Source organism: Thalia democratica, chromosome 1 (assembly GCF_965202585.1).
Source record: "Thalia democratica chromosome 1, ktThaDemo2.hap1.1, whole genome shotgun sequence".
NCBI classification, from domain to species: Eukaryota; Metazoa; Chordata; class Thaliacea; order Salpida; family Salpidae; genus Thalia; species Thalia democratica.
The window spans coordinates 1,175,285-1,189,628 of record NC_139165.1 but is presented as its reverse complement, the minus strand read 5'-3'; the positions used below and the strand labels follow the sequence as shown (position 1 = coordinate 1,189,628).

Genomic DNA, 14,344 nt, shown 5'->3' with positions numbered 1-14,344 from the left:
AAAATTTCAGTAAAATTTTCAAAATTATATCGAATTCCTATTATATCTATCTTTAGTTTAAAATATATTATTTACTCCACTTAATTTACAACTTTTAACATTGTAATATAATTTAAGCGAAGTTGTATTATAATATAATTAACTTTATTATATATAAATATAATTACATAATTACATGAAAACTTAATATCGTTTATATATTATTATTTTTAAATGATTAACTTTTTATTTGCAAATTTTCAAGGATTCGTGGAATCTTTTTATATTTTTTATGATATAATTAGTATTGGATCGATCAAGCTGAGACTACCTTGACATAGAACATATTACAATTAAAAGTACAGTTTTGCCAAGTGAAAACTGATTACCATTAAGATTATCACAAAATTGTCATATAGTGCTCAAATGTTGGATTATTTTCACATCTGTCAAAATAAGTCAATATTTTCATAATGGCAAATAATAGAGTTTTACTTATGTAGAAGCAGTATCTTCAGATTAATGTGAACTTATAACTTTTTCAAGAACAAGAAAAAAAATTACTCAAGTTTTAATTGTTTGATTTTTATAATCTACATGATTTGTTACTTAAGAACTATAAATAACAATTATAAAAATAAAACAGTTTCACTAAAAAACAACTTTGCATCCAAAATAACTTAATAGATTTTTGTTGATAAAAAAAACGCATATCTACAAAATTTATGAATTTTGTCACAACATACATTAGGTTTTGTCACAGAAACTTATGAAGTTAACTTAAATCAAACCATAATAACTCCAGTTTAAATTTAGGTTGTTATACTAACATAGAATAATAATCACTGTTGTTAATTACATAACAACATGAAGCTTTTTTTAACAGCATATCAATACAAATTAATTATACAATAGTCTTAAGCATTAAAATAAACAAATAACTTTAAAATAAACTATATCAATAAACTACTTCACTAAAATTTTTAAACTAGTTTTGAAATGATGTCAGCTTTCGAAGCTTTCATAAGTATTCAAAGTCGGTTAACTGTTATGTTACGTTTTGTGTTTAACTGATAAAATAGTAAAGATTTAATAATTTTTTTAAACTAAAGACTTTTAAACACTAGTAGTTTTTTAACTGTTCAAAAAATGTTTTTTAAAAAGCCTTTAAAGATTAAAGTTTAGTGAAATCTGCATCTATAGCGTTTACTCGCTGTTTAAATTCGCTGAGCAAGCATTTTGAGTATGCTTATATGCGAACTTTTAATGATTCTTGATAACTTGAAATCTTTCTAAAAGTTTTACAGTCAGTTTTATAAAAAAATTAGTTATGAAAGAATTGTAAAATCATAATTTTTGGAGTTAAAAGTAAAATACCATTAAATAATGCAACTATTTCTAAAAAAAATAATTAGTGTTGTTTTACCAACTTTTAAGTAATTTTAAAGAAATGATCATAGAATAAAATAAATAACTTAAAATATTAATTGAGAAAGCTTCAAAACTCGAATATGACTGAAATTTATATATTTCTTTTATATTAATCAATTTTTTTGAATTTTTCAATTAAAAAGACTTATTAAATGATTTAAACAATAATATATAAAATCAGTGAAATATTTTAAATATAACTGTGGCGTAAACGTAATCTCCTTAAGAATTAAAAAATTCTTAGATACTTTGATAAACAGTCTCTATTTTAGTTTGCATCTAACATTCATAATGTGGTAAAAAATTAGCGAACTTAAAACATTATATTTTAATTCCTTCACTTTTATATTCCAGCTTAAAAATGTTGAATGATTTTTTTACTCATTCAAACTTATACATAAGTTCAGCTTTTTGCCGAGTTATCATATCATACTTTTGAAGCAGATACTTGTATTACTTATCAGGGTTACATGTTCAATAGTTTATCATGTAAACTTAATGTTTTACTAGTTCGACCTTTTAGACGCCTAGTAACCAAGCTTGATTAAAATTAGTTTAAATGGGTTTGCTTTATATATTCAAACTTGTTAAGCACAAAGTAAACAGTAGTTTTGTAAAACTTCAAAAATATTAAACGAACGTATTTAACACTATATACAAAGGTTAAATAAAAAAAAGTTTATGGCTCATGAAAAATAAAAACATTTTTTTTTAAACTCATAAGAACAGAGGTATGTATATACTAAATAATTGCTTTAAATAAAGCTATAAGTAAAAGTTAGGTTCAAATAGTTTAAGTCTTTAAAAATATTAAGATAAAAAGGTAAGTTACTGCGTTTAAGTCAAAATATTATCTATATATATATAATTTTAAACCTTTTATTTTTTTCCAGTATCTAAATTTTTAGAACAAGTAGGAATTTTTTTTTAATGAAAACATATGTACAAATGTTTTAACTTTAAGCCATGCCATAATTATATTATTCAGTATGAAATTAAAACATGTCAAGTAGTTTCGATTTAAATTACTTTTAGAATCAAATTAGACCACAAGTTAGTTTTTAACTTGAACTACTTATATGTTGTTTTTGAAACTTGAAAAAAAAAAATTACATCGCCAGTGTTAATCAAAACAATTTTAATAAAGTTTATATTTTGTTTTATAAACTTAACTTTGTTTAAAGTAAGGTAGTTATATTTAATCTATTATAAGTAAGAAGGCATGAAAAAAAACTAAATAGCATTAAAAATAATAAAACTTTTAAGTCAGAGAATAACCATTCGTTTAAAGCAAGCTTTGTGCTAAGAGTATAATAAGATAACTTGAAAAATCACAATAAAAAATAACTTTAGGTTCACATGTTATAAGGTACTTACGCAATAATGTTTCGATTTATATCTCTTATCAATTTTCAACGCAAGCTTCAAGTATATAAAAACTGGTTTTGAAATTGGTTTATAATTGGATTACAGCTGTGTATAATATGAACAAAACATATGGAAAAAAACCTCGAACATTTTAGCTTAAAATACTTTAAAATCAGAAAAATACGAATAGCCCAAAACTCAAAGTAGTTTGGTAAAAACTCTATATAGTTTTACGTTACACTCACATAACAGCTTTAAACAACACCCTTTAGGAGTTCGTGACATTTAAATGTTACTATTGCAGCATATAATTACTTGAATTGCAAACGTTAAGCAAAATTTGTTGAGTTTTTGTGAAACTTAAAAAAAAACGTTTTAGACGAAACTTTCAGATATTTATACACGTTTATTTTCCATAATTGCTTTTTCATGAATTAACAAAATCTCCTTTGTTTTTTTAAATTTTCAAGTAAAGACTTCATAAAAACCTTAGCAAATACTTTTTTTTAAAGTTTTTGACATTTAAGCATTGGTATTGTAGTAAATTATTACATCTATTCCGCACTTAATAAAAGTTATTCAATTTTATTTATGATCACTTGATACAAGAAATATTAGGGTTTAATTTTGTTCTTTCAATAAATTAAGTGACTAAAAAGATATGTAATAGAATATATGTAAAAAAATTGTAGTATTTATGTAACTCACGTCTATTTATTTGTTTTAATTCTTATTTTTAAAGAAAATATTTATAAAGGTGTTAGTTACATAAATTATAAGGAAATAGTTTGAATAAAAAGCAAAGTTAGCAGTTTAGTTTCAAGTAGTTGTTTTGCCTTACTACCATCAACTTTACAAAATTTAATTCCAACAAAAAAACTTAATGACATTATGCAAGTATAGTTTTATATTCACAAAAACTTTTGTTTTTTTAGGTTTTTTAAAGACCTTTAAGGTTTTAAAAGAGAATTAAAGTAGAAATGTCATAATTTGTAATCATTCAATCGTTGCGAAGTTTAGTAAATTTTGGTCTGAGTATTCGTATGATAAGCAGTTAATAATAACATTTAAGGCCTTTTAAGCTCATTTCTTTAATAAAATGCTTATTTAAACATACATATGAACTTATATTGCAAAAATAAGTTTATGTTGCTACAACTCGTAAAACTTATGTACAGTTGATTACTTTTTCAACGCAAAAATGTTTGTGTTAGTCAAATTAAAATTTTAGATAACACTTTTAAAGTTTTTTTTCAAGTTTTAGCTATTTTCTTTAATTTAGATTTTCGCGTGTTAATAAAACAAAATAAATAATTTTTACTAAATGTATTCAATTTTTAAAGAATACCCGTTTTTATTTATTTTCTATACGTTTAAACTTGTATAATTTTTTTAGTTTTTCAATGATTTAACTATCAAGAAATATTTTACGTTTTACTTTAACTTGCAATTACTATTAAAGTAAAAGAAAAGTCATTTAGAATCTTTACTTGACTTTGAATAAAATTATATTTCAAAAGTTTAGAATTTGAACAATTAAACTGTTTTTAATGTGTATAAACAGTTTGAGATAAGCATGAACAAAATACGTGTAAAACAACAAAAACGTTTGTTTATGTCAAACCAACATTGTATAGTGTATACTTTTCTACTAGCATTTATCAATCTAAATGTATTAAAATATTTTATGTTAGTTCCATTTACTTAAAGTTTTAGTAAATAGGTAACAACGTAACCACATGTATTATGTATTCGCATTTAAAACTTGAAGTAGATGGATATTATATATGTTCTAAATGTTTTTATAAAACAAATTAAGTTAGCGAGTTTAAAAGTTATGGAAATAAAGTATTTTAAATAAACGCTAACTTGAAGGTTTTTCATTACTTTTAACAAATAGTTATCAAAACAAAAAAGTTAAACGACAAGTCATTACAAGCATTTAATACTAGAACATGTTGATCTCACGCTGTGATTAAACATTAATTCCAAAAATAAAGGTAGTTATTTTTCTTTTAAGCTAATTTCTTAACCACTATACATTAAGGTATATAAATTTGTATAATTATTATTAACATTTTTAATAACTTTTTTTGCTAAAAATTTTACTTTTTTTTATATAATTGATATGGAGTTTTTATCTTTTATTTGTAGATGTATCTTCATCGAATGGTTTATTTCCAACCAACTGTATCATACGATCTGATAAATTTTATTATATGTTTATTATAAAAACTATGATTAGTTGGTTTAGAACATTTTTTTTTGGTGAAATAAAACATAGCTTTATGAGTTTACGAAATTATATAACTGAGTAATTTATCTTCGAACATTTTTTAAACTCAGTAAAATAAGCTGGTTAATTTTATTAACAAGTATAACATTTATCTTTTGAGTTTTTAATAATTTTCAAATTAATAATAAATTTGCTAGCCACAACTTAATTTAAATTACACATAGCTTTAGCCGGTTTAATAAATTACAAAAGTTAACAAACTAAGTAAATTTCTTTGGAAAACTGTCAAGTTAAGAAATTAATCTGTTTAAATTAAGCTTGTTTACAATAAGCATATGCTTTAGTTTTATGGATGATATATTTATGCGTTGTATTTTGAAATGTTTTAGCAATTTTTGTACGGTATAAAGATTTTTTTTGTTTATAAGTAAAATATAGTTCATAAACAATCATATAAAAAAATCAATAAATAAAGCTGGGGCTATATATATATCTAAATTTTTATTGTATGTCTTCCTTTCGTTTATTAAGTATGTTTTTACAAATACATAACTAAAAAATTAAAATAATTTATCATCGTATCAAATCGTAATCAAACAAATCAGGTAAACAAGTCAAGCGATTAAAAAAAACACTTATATTTTTGCTGTTTAAATTTGAGTAATAGTTTTGTAAAATAGTTTATCAATATAAAATATAATATTCAAGTTTTAAGAAAATATACGAGTATTTCTTTATGCTTTAGAACTAAGCATTAAGAAAAACACAAACACAAAAATATTATACAAAACAAATTAAAATAAAAAGTTGAAAATACTAAAACCACTACAAAGATTTTATTGCAAACAAAAACAGATGCTTTTAAAACTTTGATTTATTTATTTTATAAACAAACTAAGTACAGTAGCGAAATCAATAAGCTACGTACTTTTTTCCAAAAAAAAAACAAAATCTTTCTCAAAAGTCAAGAAAAATAATAATCGTACAAAACTAGCCAATTATTTACGGAATATGTACAAAATAATTTAAATACACTATTGAATAAATGAATAAACAAAGAAATAGCAAGTTTCAGCCTAAACATATATTCAGCTTGTGCAAGTTTAAAACATTTCACAAACTCTTTAGTAAAAAAGGAGATTAGTATAAATAAAAAACGAACTAGTTCACACTAATCTGGGCATATTTCTAGTTTAATAGTGTGTTTGTTGATATTATGTTACAGTTAATATTTTTTCTATAATCCATTCTTGTAAAGAAGTCACTCTTTCTAAAATTTATACATCTACTAGTTTAAAGTTTAAACCAAATAAAAAAAAAAAAAAATTGTCATATTTTTGAGTTTTTTATTTTTTCTTTTAAAAACCGATTAGTTTATGTAATGTAAATTTTAAAATTAACCGAAATTTTAGACATATTAATTTTCTAAAGTTTTTTATGCAGTAATTTTTTGTAATCATATTTTTTTACTAAGTTATATATTTGATAGATTTTTTAATGATATTTACTTTAAAACATTTTAGTTTTTTATTATCTTGTTGGTATTTCTTTTATTTAAATTTAACTATTGTTTTACTTTGATTTATATATTTTGCATTAGTTTTAGTCAATTCAGTTTAAAAATTATTAAAATATAGTTACAAAATAATTTTTTGTTATTGGTTTTAAGGAATCAGAGCTAAGTTGAAACTTAAGCTAAGCTAAACTCATTTAAAAACAATAAATGTGCTTGTTTTAGCAGCTTTTTTTATTATTTAAACTAAAGTAAAATTTTTAGTCTGAAAAGTAAAATTTGTTAATAAAATGTTTTTTCTCACGTATAAATCACCAACTTATATAAAGAAATCATATTTTACTTTATAATAAATTAAAAACAAATTGCTATACCTAAAAAAATTTTTTTTACTAGCCTGATTAATGTTTTTATGATATGAATATATAAACAATCTAAGTTAAAAGCTTTTTTTGGTCGTTAAGATTTTAAACTACTTAACTAAAAAATCTAAACTATTAGAAAACTTTTTAAAAGTTTTCTGCCACTTATTTTAAATGTTTTCTGCAAAGTTATAATAAAACCAGTTTTGTTCATTATTATAAACAGTACACATAACAATTTACAGTAAAACACGTAATTATAATCTCCTTATTAAAGTTTCATCGAAGCAAAACTAGTCTCTCTATTATTAGGAAATTTTATGCTAGAGGTTTTAAAATTTTTGTTTGTTTAAAACAATAGCAAACAAAAAACATGAGCTAATGAAGGTATGAGAATCTGTACACTAAATTTATTCTGAATTTTTTTTTTTTTCGATAAATCATACATCAATATACTTTTATACTAAGCCAAAAGTAAAACTAGTTAAATAAGCTTTATTACGTCACACGTGTTTAGAATAATTCTTTTCATAATGCAGTAAAATACGAATAAGTTTTTATGATTTTACGATTTAAAAACTAAACAACTGTTACTTAATTATTCATAGCAAAACCTATGTTCCATTACTACATAAGTTGTAATCATTATAGTAAACAATAAAACATTATATATTAAAAAAGTTTTCAGTTTGTTTACAATAAGTATTTTATTTTGTATTAATATTTTGATAAAATGTTTTTCTCAACAACATTTTAGTCCTTTCAGTGAATTGTACTCACTTGCAAACTATATTTCTTAGAAATTAAACCAGTTTTTATAATTTTAAAGTTTTTAGCAAAATTAATGTTTACAGTAGTTCTTAATAATTTTATTTTTCATAAATGCTTAAATCAATAAAAGTTTTATAATTAAGTTTAATACCTCAATAACCTTGTGTTAAGTTTTAAATATCAAGTTAAAGACAATGGTGTAAACAATAACTTTGTTTTAAAATATTTCAAATCAGTGTTAACCAAGAACGTTTAAAGTACTTGTGATGACACAAATTGTATCATATAGACTCTATATTATATTATAGATTATTGTACAATAATTTTGTTTAAAAAATCACATTATTCGTTTTCTGATAATTTACTAATACCTGTAATCAAGAACAATTTGTTTTAAACTAGATAAAAAAAAAACAATAAACTGTGTGAAACTGGACGTTCAAAATACATTTTTGATCAAACTTGTTCTCTACAATGCTAATAGTTTAAAATTATTAGAGCTCAAACTTTAAAAAAATATTTTACTAAAAGTCTTCGTATTGCTTATGGAAGTATTGTTGGTCAAGGTTAGTATATATTTAAGATACTATCAAGTGTTAAAAACATTTATAAACAAAGATTGCTTCAAACTTACATAAAACTGCTGCATTACTATTTTTTTTTTAACTTATTGTTAAATTCACGCTGTAAAAATTGATGGGTTGAAAAAGATCACCGCTAAAATCACGTGTTTTGTACTTAAGCCAATAATAATTAGCTCATTTAGCTTAAAAATTGGAAAGTTACCAACTTTAAGCCTTAGCTTGATCAATTTCAAAATACTGATAAAAGTGTGAAACGCAGAGGTTTAAAGTATAAAAAAGTTTAAGCAATCAATAATTAGTTTTACAGCCAACTGTAAACAACACTATAGTTTGTATAATGTTTTTCAGGTTAAGTTTATTTAAGGTTTTAAAAGCATAGTAATAAAACATGTAAATGTTTAAAAAAATTATTTGTTTATTTTGATAACTGTTACGAAATGTAAAAATAAAGCTTTTTAAGGTCAACTTAAGTACATTTGATTACTAGATACAATTTATGTTTATAATATTTTACCAGAAAGATAAACAAATAATGCGTTGTTGCATGTTAAAAACGACTGTTACATAGCAAAATAAATGGTTGACTAATCTACTTTTAGTAAAAAAATTAATAAATGTTTAAATTAAGCAAAATACAAATTGAATCAAGTACGACACATATAACGACATGAATGTTTATATGCTTTCTTTAAAAAATAAACTCTACCAAAATTTTTACTCTAAATAAACTTTTCAAGAAAAATATCTGTAAAATTTATTAGTTTTTTTTTTGAAAGTTAATATGTTACATTGGTCAGGTAAAACTAAAAAACACATCGTATACATTTCTAAACATATCATTATTAAAAACAAAACTTAAAATTACACTTGCTTAGTTTGCGATAAATCTTGTATTAAGTTCCAAATTAATAAGTAAACGAAATTATAAAATTTTTATTAATTTAACGCTCATCTGTAGGTATTAGAAATTTCAGAAAAAGGAATTATTAAATTGTTAAAGTATTGTGAAATTTTGTTTACAAATAAACTTAAATGATTAACTTAAAATAAATGTACTTGATTTCAAACTGAACAAATACTTCAATAATTATAAATATATTAAAATTAAAATTTATAGCATTATTAATGAGGTTAGTTAGTATGTTTTGCTTTAGAAAAAAAATGTAACAAGTTGCTGACTTCTTATACAAATTTAGAAAATAATTACTTCATTAGATAGTAACTACATTCAAAAAAATATGTAGTAGCATATGTGTTGACTTGATATTAAAAACTTAACTCGATTTTGTCCTGTTTTGAAACAAAATACTTTAAGTTTTTAAAATTACCACGTATAAATTTTCAAACGGCTAAATATGAGCATTTCTTAAAAAAAAAAAATTAAAATGTATCAATTTAGAAACTTTGGTCACAATCCATCTAAAACATTTTAACACTTTTTACAGATGAGTTGTCTCATAAATGTTTTCATTCAAAAATGTTTCAACTTTTAAAAGTTACCCAATTCGTCACGTTTGATTGATTTCGTGTTTGTCAATCGGTAGTTTGTCTGTAAAAATATTAAATTATTGAACCATAAAAAAAAATAGGTATAAAAGTTTTTATATTATTTTTTTTTGTGACATGAACTTTTAGTAGAAAACTAATTATTACGTTAAATGTTTTTTAGAAAAAATACCATTATAAAGAACAAAATAGTATTTAAAATATTTTAAGCTTTTTTTTTAATCGAATAATTTTACGATTAACTAAAAACTAACACTCAGTAAAATTTGAAAACTTCTTTTTGTTTTCAAAAATTCTTTTTATGTGTTTTCTTTGCACGTAGAAGTTAACAACAAGAACGATGATGCTGATTATAAACACAATTACAGCCGATATTCCTGTTGTAAATATTTATGCATCATTTACAACTGCTTTGTACGAGCTTTGAGCATATTTTTAATATTACTAGTAACTATAAATAATTGTTTCAAGGCACGACTAAAACCACAAGTAGGTTAACGAGGTACAAGATTAATAAAAATATATCTGAACTTTTCGTGATATTAGAAAAAGCAACAAAAAATTTTTGGCTTAATTGATATCCTTAAATCAACATTTTGGATCATATTAAAAAATGTTTTATATGTTTTACTATATCAAAAGTGGTATTTTTAAAAACTGTTGCGTTTTTAGACAAACTTTTTATAGTATTTAGAATTGTATGAAGTAAATAGATAGAGTAATATTAAATCAACGAAAAGTTTGATTGTAGATATAAACTAAATTTTCATTTAATTTTTCTTTTTTGAAGCTGTAAAATGCTCTCAGATCATATTCAAACAAACGTTTTTACTTAACTTAATTTAAAACATTATAAATTTTTAATTTTTTTAAACACTCACTTGTCAGCCTATCATTGAAATACTCGGATTTGCTTAATGCTTTTTCCCGGAAATCCTCAACAACAATGTATTCTACATCTGTATGTTTTAAATTGATAGATTGCAATACACATAAAGAAAAGTTTTATGAATATTTTCTTGTAATATAAAAATTATGGAAGTAGTTTTTAAGTATTTTTAAAAGTATAGCTAATTTGTTGTTCTGACTATCTTTTGTATTGTGTAGAAAAAAAAAACTTAATTCTATTGACAACATATTTAACGGATTTGAAACTAAACTTTCAACATGTGTTCAACATCAGTACTGAAAGATTTATAATTACATATTGCTTAAATACTTTTTTCATTTTGATTGATAAACATCCAAAAAAAAAATACGATTTGTTAAAAAATAAGTTAAACGCATTTGACCTGCAATTTTGCGACCCTGATATTTAGTATGAAATTTTAATGCATTTTTATTCAAACTTAGTTTTTAACTTTATCACTGTGTTATTGTGGCTATACTTTTGTTGCGCAGCTAAAAATTACATAACGATTTGTTATATTTTAAATACACTTCGAAATAATGCAAAACGAAATTGCAACCACGAAATTTCAAACATTTGTTAAACTTCACTTCAATAAGATTGACATCAACTTATACTGTTAAATTATTTTTTGTAAATCGATTTATTACAGTGTATAAACAATAAACAACTGTTGTTTACTTCATAGACAAGCTTAACACTTAAACTCTAGTTTATTGTTTCAAAACTTTAACTATTCTTTTTCTACAAAAGCAATAATGTATACAAAGTAAGTTTTAAGTTTGTATTTAAATTTTTAAATAAATTTTGAAGTACAATAATTTGTAATGTGTGTATGTAATTTGTAATGATATATAAAAATACAAATTTATAGTTAATCTTAATTTTTAACCATAATTTGGATGTATAATTATTTGTAGTTTGTGTCTGTAATTTATATTTTAATACAAACCATGCTCTTTTTTGTTGTAATTTTCAATGTAATCATCGTAAAATTCAAGTATTTCCTCTTCTGTTTTTTATCACAAAATATTTTCAGTTAAATAACCTTATAAATCTATAAGTTGCGTTTTGATTAGTGCTTTTTAATTTAAAGATTTAAAAATGTTTAAATTATTTTTTTAGAAACTATATTTTTATATATAAATACTGTGAATAGAAACATACCTTCTCGTTTAGTTTTACAAACTTCCATTGGATGTATTTTCAATATTTTGTCAGAAGGACAACCTATAAAATACAAAGTTAAAAATAAACGTTGAAAAACGTGTTTTTTGGCAAAAAAAAACGTAATTCTTTTGAAATATTACCTATAGTTTTATAAAATTATGTCATTAGATTTATGCATATTGTTAACTTTACTAATTACTTAATGTGTGATTAAAAATTCATAAGCTAATGAAATCAATACTTGGAAGCTTTTCAAATTTTCAATTCAGTTTGAGAATTGGTAAATGTTTAAACAAACTTAATAAAATACAAAACTCTTTCATACATGTTGATATTACTGGTCCTACAATCTGAACAATTAAAGACTGTAAAGATTTTAAATGAATACTAACTTGGAGAAGTAGCATCAACTTCTTTGAACGTGTTAACTTGATTGTTCTCACCAACATACAATGGTAGAGACTGTACTGTTACTGAGTACATAGAATTCGGAAAAATCAAATGATGCGGTTCTTTTCCAAATCCTTCAAATTTGAAAAGAGTCTGAAAATAAAAATTGTCAAATATTGTTTTTAAATACTTAAGTTTCAGTTTTTATTCAAAATTTTATAGTTTGAAAAAAATCTGAAAAGTTTATAAAATATAATTTAACAGTAGGTAGTAGTAGATAGTAAAATATTAACTAACATTAATTAATTAAATTAGTTGATCAAATAAATGTGTTGTATTTATACTACTACAGACTCAAGTAAAAATACTAACGACTTCATTTAACTTATTAAATTAGTTGATCAAATAACTGTGTTGTATTTATACTACTACAGACTCAAGTAAAAATACTTACGACTTCATTTAACTTATAAATTAGTTGATCAAATAACTGTGTTGTATTTATACTACTACAAACTCAACTAAAAATACAAACGACTTCATTTAACTTATGAATTAGTTGATCAAATAACTGTGTTGTATTTATACTACTACAAACTCAACTAAAAATACAAACGACTTCATTTAACTTATAAATTAGTTGATCAAATAACTGTGTAGTATTTATACTACTACAAACTCAAGTAAAAATACTAACGACTTCATTTAACTTATAAATTAATTGATCAAATAATTGTGTCGTATTTATGCTACTACAAACTCAAATAAAAATACTAACGACTTCATTTAACTTATTAGATTAGTTGATAAAAAATAACTGTGTTGTATCTATCTACTACAAACTCAAGTACTTACTATTTCATTCAATTTATTAAACTCAGCTTTACTGAGATCCAAGTTAATGATGAATTTGAAACAAAAGTCGTGTCCGGCCGGTTTTATTGTTATGTAGAACCCTTTTACATAATTCTCCAGATAGGCACCTGTTTTATAAGTGTTTTCAGAATGAACTATTTGAATTATTTCATACTTGATAGGTTATATTATCAAAACTTTTATTTATTCTTAAATAGTACAAGTCATATATCGAAAAAGTATGGATTTTTAATTATTTTTAAACCAAAACAATAGTTTTAATAAATAATATTTTATTACATAAATAATTTATGAGACTACTAAAGTTATAAAACATCATAAACAACTATAATTATTTATTCAAAGCAAAGATGAAATATATTAAGTTTTCAACCATCTTCAAGTCAATTCAAGTTCAATTAATTTGTGTTTATTTAAAAATATCTAACTTTTTTGTATCCACTGGATTCTCATCATGATTTTGTTTTGATGAAAAATTTTAGCGAAATAAAAAGAAACGTCATAAAAATTGGGTAAGGGTGCTGATACGTCATCATCTTTGTTATCAGGTGCCGTGTCTGTTTCTGTTGATAATAATTATCTAAAAAGTAGAATTATTTAAATATTTTCAAGCACTACAAAATTGTTATGAGATAATGTTTTTGTTGATAATAAATTTAGTAAAAAGTAGAACTATTTAAATATTTTCAATCAAAAATATTATGATATAGTGTTTTTGTTTAAAAAGTTTTTTTTTACTTAGATGTTTTGAAAAAACAAAGTTTAAATAATTTGTTAATTTAAAACATAACAAAATTGTAAAATTTTTGTATCACTATCCAGTTAAAGATATTTTTCAAAATAAAATATCACAAGATTTGGTAAAAAAAAAATTCTTTATTAATCTTGTAAGACAAAAAAGTCTTACCTTCTACAAAACAGCCTGTGTTGAAATATTTTTCCCTGCATCTAATAAAATTAATACCAGAACTTTCTTGTGTTGTATTTACAGTTCCATTGTTATTTATGCTTTTCCCAAAAGTGCCACGTTGATATAGTATAAATAAACATAAGAAAATAATTCGGTGCTTTGAATTAAACATGGTTTATTTTATTAAATTTCTTGTAAATAACATATTAAGTTAATGTCGTTGTTTTTTCTAAGTCTATTTAAGTAAGTCTGTAATACATTAAATGTTATAGTTAGAAAATCGTTTAATTAAAATTAAAATTTTTGTTTTTAATCGTTTTAAAAACTTATACAACAAA

At 22.5% G+C, this 14,344-nt stretch overlaps 1 protein-coding gene across 1 annotated transcript; it reads right to left on the bottom strand.

The window, feature by feature from the left end:
• Nucleotides 1-9,385: 9,385 nt before the first annotated feature.
• LOC145846783 (uncharacterized) lies at nt 9,386-14,133 on the bottom strand. Its single transcript, XM_082953401.1, has 9 exons — nt 14,004-14,133; nt 13,525-13,659; nt 13,076-13,203; nt 12,223-12,373; nt 11,828-11,890; nt 11,613-11,672; nt 10,632-10,709; nt 10,005-10,127; nt 9,386-9,793 (listed from the first exon to the last, which is right to left on the bottom strand). The coding sequence occupies exons 2-9, from the start codon at nt 13,550-13,552 to the stop codon at nt 9,753-9,755; spliced, it is 672 nt and encodes a 223-aa protein (XP_082809527.1). The 5' UTR covers nt 13,553-13,659; nt 14,004-14,133; the 3' UTR covers nt 9,386-9,752.
• Between the last annotated feature and the right edge of the window lie 211 nt (nt 14,134-14,344).